This window comes from Alosa pseudoharengus, unplaced genomic scaffold (assembly GCF_046254945.1).
Source record: "Alosa pseudoharengus isolate Yale_2024_CS ecotype anadromous, Long Island Sound unplaced genomic scaffold, YU_APseudo_1.1 YU_APseudo_1.1_scf_17, whole genome shotgun sequence".
Lineage (NCBI taxonomy): Eukaryota > Metazoa > Chordata > Actinopteri > Clupeiformes > Clupeidae > Alosa > Alosa pseudoharengus.
In genome coordinates, this window is record NW_027468640.1 from 30,165,626 (window position 1) to 30,180,693 (window position 15,068).

Consider the following 15,068-nt stretch of genomic DNA (forward strand, 5'->3'; position numbering starts at 1 on the left):
CAGTTGTGAGCCCTCAGTTGGGAAAGATAGGTAAAGATGAGTGTCATCCGCATAGCAATGATAGTCAAATCCATGGGAGCGAATGGTCTCACCTAAGGAAGTGGTGTAAATAGAGAAAAGCAGGGGCCCTAATACTGATCCCTGAGGCACACCTGTGGTGGTGAGGTCATGAGACTTAATACCTGTCCCTGCCAAGACACGCTGAAAGAACGCCCAAAATAAACAAAAACCTATAGGCCTACAACCTCTACCTCAGAAAGTAGCCTATATGGCTAATACTATGTATAACAGTTATGAGTGTGGATAAAATCATCCTTCATCATATTCGGATATTGGCTATTTTGGCAATAATTTCAAGATTGTTTAATAACCATATTAGACTTAGCCTACCTATTTAGCCTAGGTAACTAACTAATCTGGTTGCAATTAATGAAATTCATTTCAAAACAATAATTGACAATAATTAGACAAATTAGTCAAATTAAATCTCATTTTATGAGTTGCTGAATTAAGTGTGGATTTTCCAGGTCAATGTGAGTTGTCTTGATTGCGGGTCCTGTGAGACTACATGCGCTGTAAAAATATGTAGGATTCTTCCTGCATGTGATGAGGTAGGCCTATGTCTCTTGCTTCTCGTGCTCATAGCCTCATAACTATCTTTTCAAGCACACTACCAAACAAACTAGCATGTGAATGTGTGTGTATGAACCTTCATGTGTAAATTCCGAACACAATGTAACTCCACACTGTTATAAGTGCCTTCCATGTTTGGTTTCACATCACTTTTCATGACTGAGTCTGAGACATTTGTACAATCAGATATTTCCCCCCTTTGGTAATGACACCTTAAAAGACTCCCTGAAGGCAGATCTGTAAACAGGCTATCCTTTGCTCCGGATGCCGAAGGGAGCAACAAGAGAATTGGGCAATCTGATCCCACCTCTCTAAGCAGTTTCTCGATCACACTATATCTCAAGATCTGCTGATCCCTGAGGTGTTCATACAACTGTCACCATGCAAAAACAACAAGGTCTTTGAGTCCTGCAATCAACATTCTCTGTGGCTACGTTGCTTTAACAGACATTTGTGAAGTTGAGTCACTGAGGGTGTGTGAATGCCTGGAGAACTGTTGTTTCTGGCCATTAACGGATATAGAGTCAGTTTCTGCATGAATGGCTAGTGACGCATGTAAACTGCTTTGTTGCAGAGGTTAATTATATGGTGTAAATGATAATAAAATTATAATGTAGTTAGTACATGAAGCTGCATGTTTGATGAGGCAAGACAGTGATAATAATAATAATAATAACTTGGACTTATATAGTGCCTTTCATGGTACCCAAGGTCGCTTAACAATGAGGGGGGGGGGGGGGGGGGGTTAGGGGTCAAAGGACTTGTTGAAAAGAAATGTTTTGAGGTGCTTTTTGAACATGGGCAGGGACGGGGCAGAGCGGACATGGAGTGGTAGACTGTTCCAGAGTGTGGGAGCGTTGGCAGAGAAAGCCCTGCCCCCAAAAGTCCGCAACCTGGTGCAGGGGGTGGCCAGCAGGTCCTTGTCAGAGGACCGCAGGGAGCGTGATTGAGTGTAGGGGTGGAGGAGATCTGTGAGGTATTGTGGAGAGAGTCCATGGAGAGATTTGTAGGTGAGCAGGAGGATCTTGTAGGCGATGTGTGACTTGACTGGCAACTGGTGGAGCTGTTGGAGAATGGGAGTGATATGCTGCCAGGGCTTTGTGTGGGTTAAAACCCTGGCAGCTGAGTTCTGGACATACTGGAGTCTGCTAAGGGCCTTGCTGAATGTGTGATGAATGTGTGTTGGACGAATATGCTTGAGTATCTTTTCCAACCAGAAAACCTCAAATGACAAAGACCTTATATTACATAATTTGACTTTTTTTTTCAGAATATTAAATAAATTTAGTTCAAATTAATGTTACAGTTTTTTTCAACTGCTTACACACTAAATCTTTTCTTGTCACACAATTTTCTAAACATGTCTTCCAAACATCATAACCCCACACCAAATCTGCAAAACCATACACTAATTCTCAGTGTTTGACTCAGTTTTCAATTGACTAAAACACATTTTGCCAAACACCACACACAATTTTCTACCTAACACATAAAAATCTAACAGGAAGTAACTTGATTTCGTTCTTCAAACTCAACCCATCAAAATGCCACACTAAATCACCAGTGCTTCACTCTTTCTCTTCACATGTGCAAACACTCTTTACTTTACTGAACACCATCCAATCATTGCCTTAGTATAGGCCTATGAATAGATATATATAGGTATAGACCCTTTCAATCTGCTCCTAGAGGATTTCCGGTTGAAATATTCAGAACCAATGCAGATACTTTGAAAATAGAGAAAATACAGTAATCGGACTTTAGCTTACAGTAATGTTCTACAAAAAGTTGACTTTATGTAAAATTTGTCTTTTTACTCTATTTTTGTTCGTCCCCATGTTACAGTACCATTAGCTCAATAAATTTTTCTGTGCCTCCAGAAATGCCTTAGGAACGCTTACTGTAGAATTGTTTGTTTCTGCAGTTGAAAGGGTCTATAGGCCTATGAATATATACTGTACACGACCCCCCCCCTCCCACACACACACACACACACAAACACAAAATCAGTGTTTTCAAAACTCCATGTACATCACTGTATTCTTCTTTGCTTTTTTTCTTGTTTGCTGTAAAATACTGTATTCACAACAGCAAATTATTTGGGAAAAATCACTATTTTTGGTTTCAATATTGCTTGCATTTTTACTGTGTATTTCAACTTCTCTTTGTTGATACCACAACTTTCACTCTTGTATGGAAATACATATAGAAAGCCTAAGACAGAAGAGCTTTAGGTTTTGAGCAACAGTGTGTACATGATGTATCCAAAATGTCATATTATGACAAAAGTGTTTGTAATGTGAGGCGAATGTTTGCTTTAAACATGTGTTTTTGACATTTTGAATGTTGTGTGTCATTTTGCTGGAGATTTGGGGCATTTTGCATTTTGTGTGAGCAGTTGTGGGTTTTGTGTGTGGAGTTTTGAAAAATAGACACAGAGTTTTGAAAACGTGTGTAAACAATTGTAAAAAACTGTAATATGCTAATTTATGTTAATTAAATCACTACAGTCACACTCAAATCTAGGGAGGGTTTTAATAATTAGTTGTTCTCAACAAATAGTTGTTATTCAACACATCATCTCACCAGGGGTGGAACATATGAAAACAAAATGCAGTAAGAGCTTGATGTCTTTGTTGTTGGTGTTGTTAAAGATAAAGCTTACTGTTGTTATAGTCTGACATTTTATGGTAAACTTACTTCTGCATAAGGACAGCCTAAAAACATTAGAAAGTGGTGTTTAAGCATTACAAAATGAAGTGTCATCTGGTGAAGACTAGTATTAGCTGGTGGTGTTGTTGTAAAGATAAAGCATAATGTTGTTAGTTTGACGTATGGTAAATAGCATATACTGTTGTTATAGTTTGGCATATGGTAAACTCTTACTTCTGCATAAGGACAGACTGAAAACATTTATAAGTGAAGTGTCATCTGGTGAAGACTATTAGCTGGAAGCTGATGTGTGATACAGAAGACTGATTCTCTTTAAAGAAGATTTAAAGCTATCCGTTAGAGATACCAGTTTGAAATGGAGAGCTTTTACAAAGAGATAGAAAAGCTTTAGGCTACTGGCAATCACTCACCACTCAGCCCAGCAATCACAAAAAAGAGGCCCAATTTCAGAAGGGGGAAAAAAAGATTTTAATGCTCGGTGGACATATTGAGAGAAACGGCGAAAAGACAAGAGGGGACATGAGTAAGTAAGAAGTGAATAGTGAGAACAACAAAGGGTCAGATATAGTGATTATGTGAGCGAGGTGGTGAGATCACGATTCACCTGAGGTAGATGATATGCTCTGGCATCTCTGCCTCTATGTATTCTTTGCACGTGCTGTGCTAACTGATGGACTAAAGACCCACTTCTAGACTTTTTGGGGGTCAAATCCCCCCTTTGATCTCCCTAGCACAACCCCTGTCACCATGGTGACAGATTGGGTATGCCCATACCATACCTCCTAAAGACCTCCCGCTCCCATGGAAACCAACAGTGCAACCACTTCCTGCTTTGTCTTGGGCTGGAAACTAATCTGTCACCAAAGGGTCATTAGTCACCTACGGACAAAGGCAAGGGGCTGACAGGGGTCATGAAAGGGTCACTGGCAGGCATGACGTACAGCTACCACAGGAGTCTCAGAACCACCGTCCACCTCCTAAAGACACCTCCCACAATGCTTTCTGCCGTTGGTGTGTTATCTCTTGTTTCAGCGCTCCAGAGCTCCTAGATAACAGCAAGCCTCCATTGCCTGGAAAGATGAACTGAAGAAGGTGAGAATGAATCTGACAGGCAGCGAAGACACATAGAGCCGTGCTGCATTTTAAATACATGAAAGCAGAGAAAAGAGGATGGGGTAGTGGTAGTGGGGGGGGGGGGGGTAGTGAGAGGACTGCATTGATCCACTCAGCCTCTGTCACACTCCACTTGCCACAGAGAAATTCATCAGGGAAGCAGAGATACTGAAAAACAACATGAGAAGAAGGAGGAGGAACAGCGAAACTGCCAGATAGAAAGGCAGGGAAAGAGGAGAGACAGAATGAAAGAAAAGTGAAAGAAAGAACTGAATGAATGCATAATGGCATTAAACAACTACCCCCATACATACACCAACTGTGTTCGTTGCCACGGAACTTGACCAGCCATCTTCTGACAGATGGCAAAGGGAATGACACCAACACCCACACCCCCTTACACACACACACACACACACACACAGACACAATGGCAAAGTCACATTTTTAAATGCCGCTTAATCATCTTCATCTGCCAAACAGCCACCAGAAGCCAATCTCAGACACCACAGTGGGTCGATAATGTCCCTTAAATAGGAGAATGAATGGCTTTAGCTAGCAGGTGCCACAGACACACGGACACATCTGTTGTGTCATTTGTTTGTATTATAAATGACTGTGTGCCCATAGCATAATGACTGCATACATAACTACTGTAATGAATAACCTATGTGTGCCCATACATTATGCAAACGTGGATGTAAGTTGAATGATAGAGTTTGATGCAAGGCTGCGGGTGGAGTCTGATTATGCACAGGGTGCAGCTGGGTCAGCCCGTTTCGTAACGACGTAAACCGTTGCACAGGATGGAGTGGTGGCCTGTTCTGTCCCCAAGGGGCTGGCCAGCCTGCAGAGAGGAATGATTTGCTATTGACTGATGATATGGTTATATTCAAGACCGTCTTTGTGCTTAAACCTTCCTTGAATTATTTTTTTTACTGAGCCCAGAGCCTTGATTATGATGTCCAAACATGCTGGCAGGAGAAGCACACGGGCCTCATGTCAGCTTGAGGAAATTGTGTTTTTTACTAATTGCTTATTTTTAAAAATAGGCGTTGACACACACAGAAACCACAAACGTTTTCTTTCTTTCTTTAGACTTCCTGTTTTCATCTCGGATTGTTGGAGTTCCCCTATAAAGCTATGAAGAATGAGTTCCATTACTAATGCTGACAAACAAACTCCCTCACAAACTCTCTCAGTGCAGTTGTTTTGACATTAAATTGACATAAGCAGCCAGACATACTCTTCAAGAAGTCAAGGAGACACTTTTCACAGTTCTTTTATGCGCTACTCAAGAGGTTTGACGTCTTCAGAGATCTTTATATGCCGAAAATATGCTTCAAATGTGTCCAACAGAATGTTTTGCCAAGGCAGAAACATTGAAATGAGATAAAAAGACTGGAAGTTTTGTGGAAAGTGGAAAGTTTGAAGGTCAAAAGCGTATCTGAGAACATTGCTTAAGATCACACCATCAAAAACATCTCTTCATCTTTAGTTTCACAATGAGATAAAGAATGTCTTTAATCAGCAGATACGTCACACGAAACTAAATCAATTCATAAGCTCTGCTAGGAACATGCCTGGTACAAGCATTCACGTTCTAACCAACACAGCACTTGCGTGAGAGTGTTTGCTAATTTGTTTGCCTCAAACAAATAAATCTATGATAATGAGAAATATGGGCAATACTGGATGCGTGCCATCCTATTACTCACGAAGTCCCTGAGTGCCTTTTGGCAGAAATGTTCTATCTCGTATGACTGTTCCCTGGCCTTAGGAGGTCTTATTAGAAAGGCATGTGTTTTTGAAGGGGGTCGATATTTTTCTTGGCGTGTTCCAACTCATCTGGTGTCTGTCGAAACCCTCTCCTATTGCACACCTGTGGTGTTCTGTGGGACTAATAATTGCCTGTTTACCTTGCCTCTGCGGTCCTTAGGCTACTTGAAGAACAGTCATACACCAAACCACTTAAACCAAAAACCTGCATGTCTGTAATTTAGTTCAGTGGGCTTCCCATCATTCTTGCCCCTCACAGAGGCTCTTTGGAACTCTTAAGGATTTAAGGACAGAAGATTGTCTCACGTTGCTGGAACATTTTTCTCTCCAAAAAGCAATGAGAGAACCTTGGCAGTAGGTTATATCAGGCTATGGATTTCTTTTATTTAGTTTTTACTATCAAAGTACAACTTGGGAACTTTTCCATATTTTTCAGGGCAATCTCTCTGCAAACCGTAGGCTATTCACAAATAATTTTAAGGCTAAAAGTAGCTCCTAACTGGCGAATTTATGAGCAACTCCTAAAAATAATGGGCGTGTCACTCCTAACTTTAGGACTCCTAATTTTTTTCATTAAAAGTAATTCACAAAGCATTTTAGACCTAAAAGTAGCACCTAAGTCAGGGACAGCTTAAAAGAAGTCGAGAGGACTCCTAACTCACTAAGACCTATTCACAAACAGCTTTTCGTGGCATTTCACGTTGCGATGTTTTGAAATGCGTGGCCTATGCGGCAACCGGAGCTTCCAATCGCGAGGGAACAATTTTGCAATCATAAAAGGGATGCAATAACGCCACCAACAACAACCAAAACTATTCATTGTTAACATGTAAATTAAATGAAACGTTTCATTTTGAATCAAATTAAAATGTTCTCCTCTTTGCAAACGTAGGCATATGGTGACAGATTAATTTAATAATGTTGTAAAGATACTGCATCAATCCCTAGGTCTAGTTTCATTAGGCTACTAGGCTATTTGTTTTGCCTTACTCTTTTTCATTTAGGCTAGGCCTTTTTATTCAGTTATTCATCATCTTCCGTCCTTCACATTACTTGTGTAGCGCATGCATTCTCACCTAGCGTTCATGGGCTTCGTAAAAACCTTTCTCCGAGTGAAAACATCATCATTCCGCGTCATTCACGTCACGTAATGTATGAGTCAGAGGTCGGAAACTGGGGCTAGATTTTGCTAACAGAGTTGCCCAGTTAGGGGCTCGTCATCACTTTTGTCGTCACGTTGTAGTTCGTTTGTAGTCCATGTGGCCTTTCATGTCCAACAGTTTTAATGTGAACTTGGGAATTTGCCCTTTTTATCACTTGAAAAGCTGCATATCTTTCTTTCACGAGCATCTTACACTATATTTTAAGCAAATACAGTTGTTTGTTTAGGATTAGTGAGTGTATGTTTTAACCTTTGTTGTGGCATCCGTGTTTGTCACACATTCGATGGCAAAGCACTTGAACACTTGCTGTCGGAAAAACAAAGTAGCCATGGGGGCGGTCCTTGTCATTCCGAGGTGCTCTGAATGCACCATCAGACCTGTCACCTGTCACTCATCATCGTAAGGGAGGTGTTTGGAATCATTCCCGCGTTACAATCATCAGCCAATCAAGGTGGTCACTTCAGTCAAGCTCGTGCATGAGTAATGACGTCATCCATAGCAACGAAGACTCATGGTGCATTCAGAGCACCTCGGAATGACAAGGACCGCCCCCATGGCTACTTTGTTTTTCCGACAGACATTCCCTATGGCTATTTTGTGACAAATCTATAAACTTTGTATTTTACACATAAAAACATCATCAATCTTTATTTTAACATTGTTATTGTAATTACTGAACATAGTTTTACATTTGGAAGCATTTCAGACATTTTTAAACATTTGAAGTAAAAAAAAATCGGTAGGGATCAAATTGGTCTTGACGGTGGGCCCTACTGAAGAAAAAAACACAGAAAAGAAATCAGCAAAGCCCTACAGGTAGTGATATAGATGAGCACTTCAAACAAAAGCAAAAGGAGTACTGCAAAGGACTATAACATAGGTGTTCCAACGAACCCCGACTACATGTGCCAACCAACCCCGTGCATGGGGCAGGTTGGCACACGTGCACAACACCACTTTAATCATATATAACTCAAAACAAGGGATCATTTGTTGACAATCACAATTTGACCATTTCAACGCATTGTAAGACGGAGAAATATAACCGAGAGTGAAAAGTGTTCCAACCAGCCCCGGTCTCCCCTACTCCTAGTGGTAAGATAAAAGGCTTTGTGAATACGGCCCCTGGTAACAAAGGGGCCATTCATCTTAAGGGTTATTTTACATCTGCCCCCAAGGGTTATCTTCCCGATTTCATAAACATGACAGTAAAAAAAAGCAAGAGAAGCAGAGAGAATGCATTTAATTAAATCTAATGAATTTGGTCGACGCAATCCCTCAGACCCTGAGCGGCAATTTATCCTCCACGACTTCAGGTGGGAGGCCTGGAAGAAGAACATTAAAGAATGCCTTCATTAAAACCCTGCTGTGCACTGCGGTTTTCACGATGGAATACTTGAGCAGAACTGTTTTGTTTAGTTGTTTTTATAGTGTTTGGGCCCTTCCTCTATAAAACCTGTACTCTCATATGTGCAAGCAGGCCTGATGGCAGTTACATTGGCCTAGGCGTTCTGTGCACACCATAGACTGTTCTATATACAGTCTATGGTGCACACAGCCAAGGTGACCCTTATAACCGTTTAGCTCCACCTCCCTTTGGGTCTACAGACTCTGCACACCCCGATTTCCGTATTGACCTTTACAAAAGAACCACTGATCTAAGATAACGTCACTAATGAGTTAAAGTTCTCTGAGAGTTTGCCAGTTTTACATTTCTTTTCTTACCCTGAAACCCAAGGAACACCAGAAAGGTTAATACGCTATTTGAAGTTAATGCAGGCAATTCCCTCCTGCTTGGCTCATGTGGTGTTCCTGTTGTGATCAAAACTGGCAGGAAGGGGACCATTTTCCTGAGGCTGCTATTACACAATTAGGAACGGTTGCACTTACAGTGTAGTCCTTAAAGCCATCTCAGTTTTCTTTTCTTTTTTTTTAATATCTGTTGAGAGGATCGTTGGCTTTGATGAATGGGTTTCCTCAATTATCCAAAGCTAATGTTAATTTAATGTATTATTTTTCTTACAGACGACTGGGTAATTCATCCCATGGCTTCACAGAGAAGAAAGCATTACCCATCTTTTTTGAATGAGAAAAAAAACCTCTCCATTTTTAATCTTGCTAATGCCATTTCTTGTCGTGTCCCTCAACAACGCGGCTGCCAATTCTATAAATCCATTTGATGGCAGAGGGATGGAGGATGACGGTCTCAGACTCGCATTGTGAGAAACGTTTTGGACAGAATTATAGCTGTTGCATATAGCAGTGTGCTTCTGAATGGGCCCCTTCAAATTTTGACTAAAGCATTGCTATTAGCTGAGACAGCACAAGTGGCGTCAGAGAAGACTTTTTCGGCACAGGGCAGCATCTTAATCGATCAGAACTTCCTGGATACTTGGCAGACTGTAAATGTCCTTATTGATCCTAATGACAAAACTTTCATACACACAAATGTTAAAGAAAATTAGCAATTGACTAACTTTTTTAGTTGGGGTGATTAACCCAAAAATTCTGGAGCTCATCTTCAGACTCAACACATAAAAAAACCACAGAGAGAACAGAGTTGAAAAATGATACCGCACATTTTATTGCACTTTATAATTTATAAGAAAATAACAATAATGATTTAAAAAAAAATGTAGTGGATCAAGTGATAAGATGATCCTTTTTTTTCTCTAATCCCACCTTTTTGAATGAAACATAAAGCCAGACTCATCTGATTTCACAAACCAGACCAGAACATAAACCAGAGCAAAAGAGGGGCGGTAGGAGGGAGGGGGTGAACAGAAATAAAGGTTGTGTAGGACAGCAATGCGCAATCACATGTCACAGTTCAGTTTTGACTGGTGTATGGCAATTAACATGAAGAGTGGCCAATGTGGATGGTCAGCTTAGCTAAAAGGCTCGCTTTCACATAGTCATAACAAGATCCGACACAGAGAAAGCAAAACAGTCACCGCACTACAGTGGGCATATACAATAATAAATAAAACAAAAAAAAAGAATCCCCATCGTTATGTAACCAATGCCATTACAGCCTCCTCGCGTTTTAACAAGACTGAAGCGGAGCGCAAGTTTTTTTACTCTTCTTCCACACAACCCATTCATTCATTCACTTTCTGCTTTCATCCGACGAGAACAAACAAACAAACAAAAACAAACTAGACACAGCCACAAGCAGGCACACCAGCTGTCAATCACCGTTAGCCTCTTAGAGGCACATTTGGCTTCAGTATCAATGGCACAAACGAAACGACAAGGTCAAACACAGCAACGTCTGGTTTTGGAAGTTATTCATCCTGGGACTAAAACGTCACAGCCATGAAAACAGCATCGATAAAACAAAACATAACAAGAAGGTCTTCTTAGTAGCAGCAGACCATTTTGCGGGTTTGGCGGCCACAGAGGATAGAGTACGGTTCCACAAACTTGACCAAGTAAATAGAGAGAGAGAGAGAGAGAGAGAGCGATCGAGAGAGAGAAAGGGTGAGGGGTGGGGAGGCCAGGGAGTGGACCAGGGGTGGGGGTATTAACACTGTGAAACTCGGGAGTCTCTTGGCAAGTATTGTAGAACAGGATGGGTTTTGTGGCATGGATTCTTTTGTTTGTCATTTCATGAGTTGACAATGTAAAAACGATCAGACTTTCACAGTACGGGATGCCCTCAAAATAAGATGTCGAGAGACTACAGCGGCAAATAAGTGAACCTTTTTTGTTTTTTAAAAAATGTGATGAGGTGAGTTTTTTTAAGGCTGGTGCCTCATATATACTTTTTTCATGCCCCAACCCACCCCCATAAGAAGCAATATTCATATTCTCTTTAGAAAACAATTTACATCCGTTTCAGCATGTTTTTACTTTATACAATATTTACCATGTCGCGACAAAACGTCTGTTTGTTGGGGGGTTTTCCCCCCGCTCTTTCTTGTAGACTCATTTTGTACAGCAGTCATTCCACAGCCTGGCTTGGCATTAAATGTCTCTTGAAGAAGCCTACATTCACTACAGTACCTTGTACTCACATCCCCACTTTGCTAAACCAGGCTGTTTCGGAGATCTATGAGTTTCTGTGCAATTACATCTCCACACCAGTAGGGGGAGATGGAGAAATTTTGGCCTTTGTATCAGTTTTAAGTCAGTGCTTCAGCTCTTGCCGACCATCCCTTTTTTTTGATTGGGTTTCGGTCCGAAGGGAGGCGACAGCCAAGGAGAGAGGGGCGGGGGACTGGAGGTGATGTGGAAATGGACTTCTAGAACATTCTGGCATCGTCTGTTGCCTCCTGCCACCTCCTTGAGGTGATCTCGAAGCAGTCAACGAAAAGCTCCATTTCCCCATTACCTCCATGTTGTTGTTTTTCGAGGGTGGAGGAGAGGGGTTAAACTCTTGTCTCTTAAGCTTCCCTCTTCACCACGTCGTCGATATTTTCAGTCGCGGCTGGCCACGCTGACCTCGACGGCCCGCTCACTTCATGTCCACGTCGAAGTCCAGCACGAGCAGCTTGGTCTCCTCGGTGCCGTTGCGGCTGCCCACGGCGCACACGAGCTTGGTGTTGGAGGCGCGGATGCGCCACACCACGCCGCCGCTGCCGCCGCTCTCCAAGCTCACCAGGTCGCGGACGAACTCGCCCGTGCGCAGGTCCCACAGCTTGACCGTGCCGTCGTCCGAGCTGGTCACCACAAAGCTCTTGTTGAACTGGAGGCACGTGACGGCGCTCTGGTGTTTGTGAGGCCCTGGGGAAGGACACAGAAGGGGCAAGACGTTAGCATTAGCCGCTTGTGTCACGCTTTACGGTGTGGGTTTTTGAACATTCTAAACATAAGATTCCGTTCCGCAACAAGTCAAGGTTCTAAAATTCTATGTTGAATTCAATGAACCCAAATATTCTTTAGAACATTCATTTTACAACATTCCCGTTATCGTTGTGACTGTACACCTTTAAGGGGTTAAGGACAATACCAGTATCGCTGGATCAGCCTATATATGAAAAATATACAATAATGCCAGCATTGGTCGCTGTATGTCTACCTTCCATCTGCTACACACACAGCCAATACAGGGTATTTCATAACGTGAGTATTTGTGTGATCTTTTGTCATCATCAGGCTTTGAACCAAAAGCTGAGGAGCAGCTGTTTGTGTGTATAATCCTCCGTCAAGACAAACTTTTAATTCCCAAAGCCTCTAAAATTGGCTAACTGGCAATAAAGTTTCTGATTACTCTGAATGCCTGAATGGAGACCGTAAACAGCAACATTTGAGCAGAGTAAAAACGTAATCACAAAGAATCTGATAAACTCAAACAGCTTGATGGCAGGGTGTTTTTTGTGTTGTGTTGTGCGTTTGGTATTCTGTATGAATCGCTGTTTTGTTTTTGGAGCGTAATTGTGCAGGAGACAAACACAGAGAATCGAGCCCAGTCTCGCTCTGCTGAGTAAATCGGTCAGGAATGCAGGGGCCATTGTAATCCCTTTCCGTCACCTTTGTGTGTGTCTGGAAATACCCACGGACCCCATTGCTGGCCTGACCTACTGATTCCCCATTTTAACACCCATCCTACCCTGTCCACTAATTAGAGTCCACTGATGACTGAGTCCACACCTGTGAATCCATATCAGCTCTGTCTCTCAGTGAGCCGGTCAGCGGTATCTCTGTGGCTTTGTGAGTATCTCCATCTCCCTGCATCCCCTCTCGTGTTGCTATCTTTATTGCTCTTTTCTCATATTCCTCCCCTGGTCGTTTCTACATTCCATCATCATGAACAAAAACAAAACCTCTCACACTCTCACGGTCTCCCTTTTTTGTCTTACCTTGTAGAGTCTGTAGGCACTGTCCGGTTTTGATGTCCCAGATCTTGACGGTGGAGTCGGCGTTGCCCGAGACCAGGATGTTGTCCTTGAGCTCCATGCCGCTGGTCAGGGACTGGTGGCCGGTGAGCGTGTGCACGCAGTTGCCTGTCTCCACGTCCCACACGCGGATCGACGTGTCCAGAGAGCCGCTCACCACGTGGATGCCGTCAAACTGGAGAAAGGCCAAGGTGAAACGTTTACTAAATGTACGTACTTGTGAACATGAGCACACATATATAGCACTTCCATTACAAGTGGCACATGGTTGGTGTATATGGGCAATATGTATTTGTCTATCCACTTAAGAATAAATTCAAATGACAGACTGCCACGATATGAAGCTAGATCCCTATAGGGTGATACCATTTTGTTTGTGTTTGTATGTGTGCTAGCTTGTTTCACACAAAACCCATCAACACAATTAGTTAGCAGTTATGTGTTGACAAAAGCATGCGTACATGCATACGTGTGTGTGTGTGTGTGTGTGTGTGCGCGTGTGTGTGTGTGTGTCTCACCTGCAGCGAGTAGACCCGGTTGGTGTGTCCCTGCAGCGTGTGCAGGCACGTCTCCGTCTCGGGGTCCCACACCTTGACCATGAAGTCGTAGGCGCCGCTGACCACCCGGCGTCCGTCGTACTGGACGCAGCGCACGGCCGCCACGTGGCCCATGAGCACGTGCAGGCACTGGCCCGTCTCCACGTCCCACACGCGCAGCGTAGCGTCCCGCGAGCCGCTCACCACCCTAGAGGAGGAAAACACCACTTCGTTAGAGAGGAGGAGGAGGAGGAGGAGAGGAAGTAATGGAGGAGGAAGAGGCCGGTAACGCTCTTAAGGAGCCGGTTCCTCAGAGGAAGTGCTGTTCTGCCTCTGCTAATTTATTACCGCTGTTTACTTCCAAATCTGATAAGCACAGTTAGCACAAAGAGGCTTGGGGATACACACAGGCGGTCCGTAGAAACACACACACACACACACACACACCGGGACACTCACCTCTTGCCGTGCAGGTGCATGCAGCGCACCGTGGACGTGTGACCGTAGAGCGTGTGCACGCACTCGCCCGTCTCGGCGTTCCACACCTTAAGCGTGCGGTCCGTCGAGCCGCTGATGATGGTGCTGTCCTGCATCTGGGACGACCACACGCCACCCGTGTGCCCCACCAGCGTCCGCAGACACTGTGGGTGGAGAGAGAGAGAGGGAGGGAGAGAGAGAGAGAGAGAGAGAAAAGAGAGAGAGAGAGAGAGGGCGAGAGGGAGAGAGAGAGGGGGGGAGTTATTAATAGCTATGTAACATTACCATCATTACAGTCCTTGCTTTAACAATCACTGCTTTTCCTTCCAATTGAGCATTTCATTTTCTTGCTCAGAGAGAGAGCGAGAGCGCGATAGGGTGTGTGTGGGGGTGATGGGGGACAGCAGGGGGTGGTGATAAGGAAGGGGAAATTGGGAGAGCAGAGAAATGATTCACAACGTCTGGGATCGCGCACCGACTTATTTCCACCGCTGCGCTCCCCACCCACTCACCGAGATTATTTACAAACATAACAACGGCGCCAAACGAGGGTGAAATATCCCCTTTCAGAGTGCCGCGCGCCTCACTGTCTCTTATGTCACCCCCCACCCCCCTCATCAACCCTTTCAGCCAGACAAAAACAAATGTCTTTTGGGTCCCTCTCTTTCCTCCATCATCTGTAGCGACAGACAGACTGAGAGACAGACAGAGACAAAGAGAGAGAGAGACAGAGAGAGGGAGAGAGAGAGAGAGAGAGAGAGAGAGAGAGAGAGAGAGAGAGAGAAAGAAAGAAAGAGAGAGAGAGAGTGCACCCACTTCCCCAGTCAAGGAGAAGCGCCTTGATGAAACCTCGG

The 15,068-nt window shown here is 43.4% G+C and overlaps 1 protein-coding gene across 6 annotated transcripts in view; it reads right to left on the reverse strand.

The window, feature by feature from the left end:
* Positions 1–9,921: 9,921 nt before the first annotated feature.
* The window catches only part of LOC143127644 (F-box/WD repeat-containing protein 7-like), a 54,903-nt gene continuing 49,756 nt past the window's right edge, over positions 9,922–15,068 (reverse strand). For all 6 annotated transcript variants that reach the window (XM_076289252.1, XM_076289251.1, XM_076289250.1 and 3 more), the window contains 4 exons: positions 14,197–14,378; positions 13,720–13,945; positions 13,166–13,376; positions 9,922–12,089 (listed from right to left, as the gene is read on the reverse strand). In XM_076289252.1, coding sequence (XP_076145367.1) covers positions 11,821–12,089; positions 13,166–13,376; positions 13,720–13,945; positions 14,197–14,378 — 888 coding nt within the window. In that variant the 3' untranslated portion in view covers positions 9,922–11,820. The remainder of the gene's footprint in view (positions 12,090–13,165; positions 13,377–13,719; positions 13,946–14,196; positions 14,379–15,068) is intronic.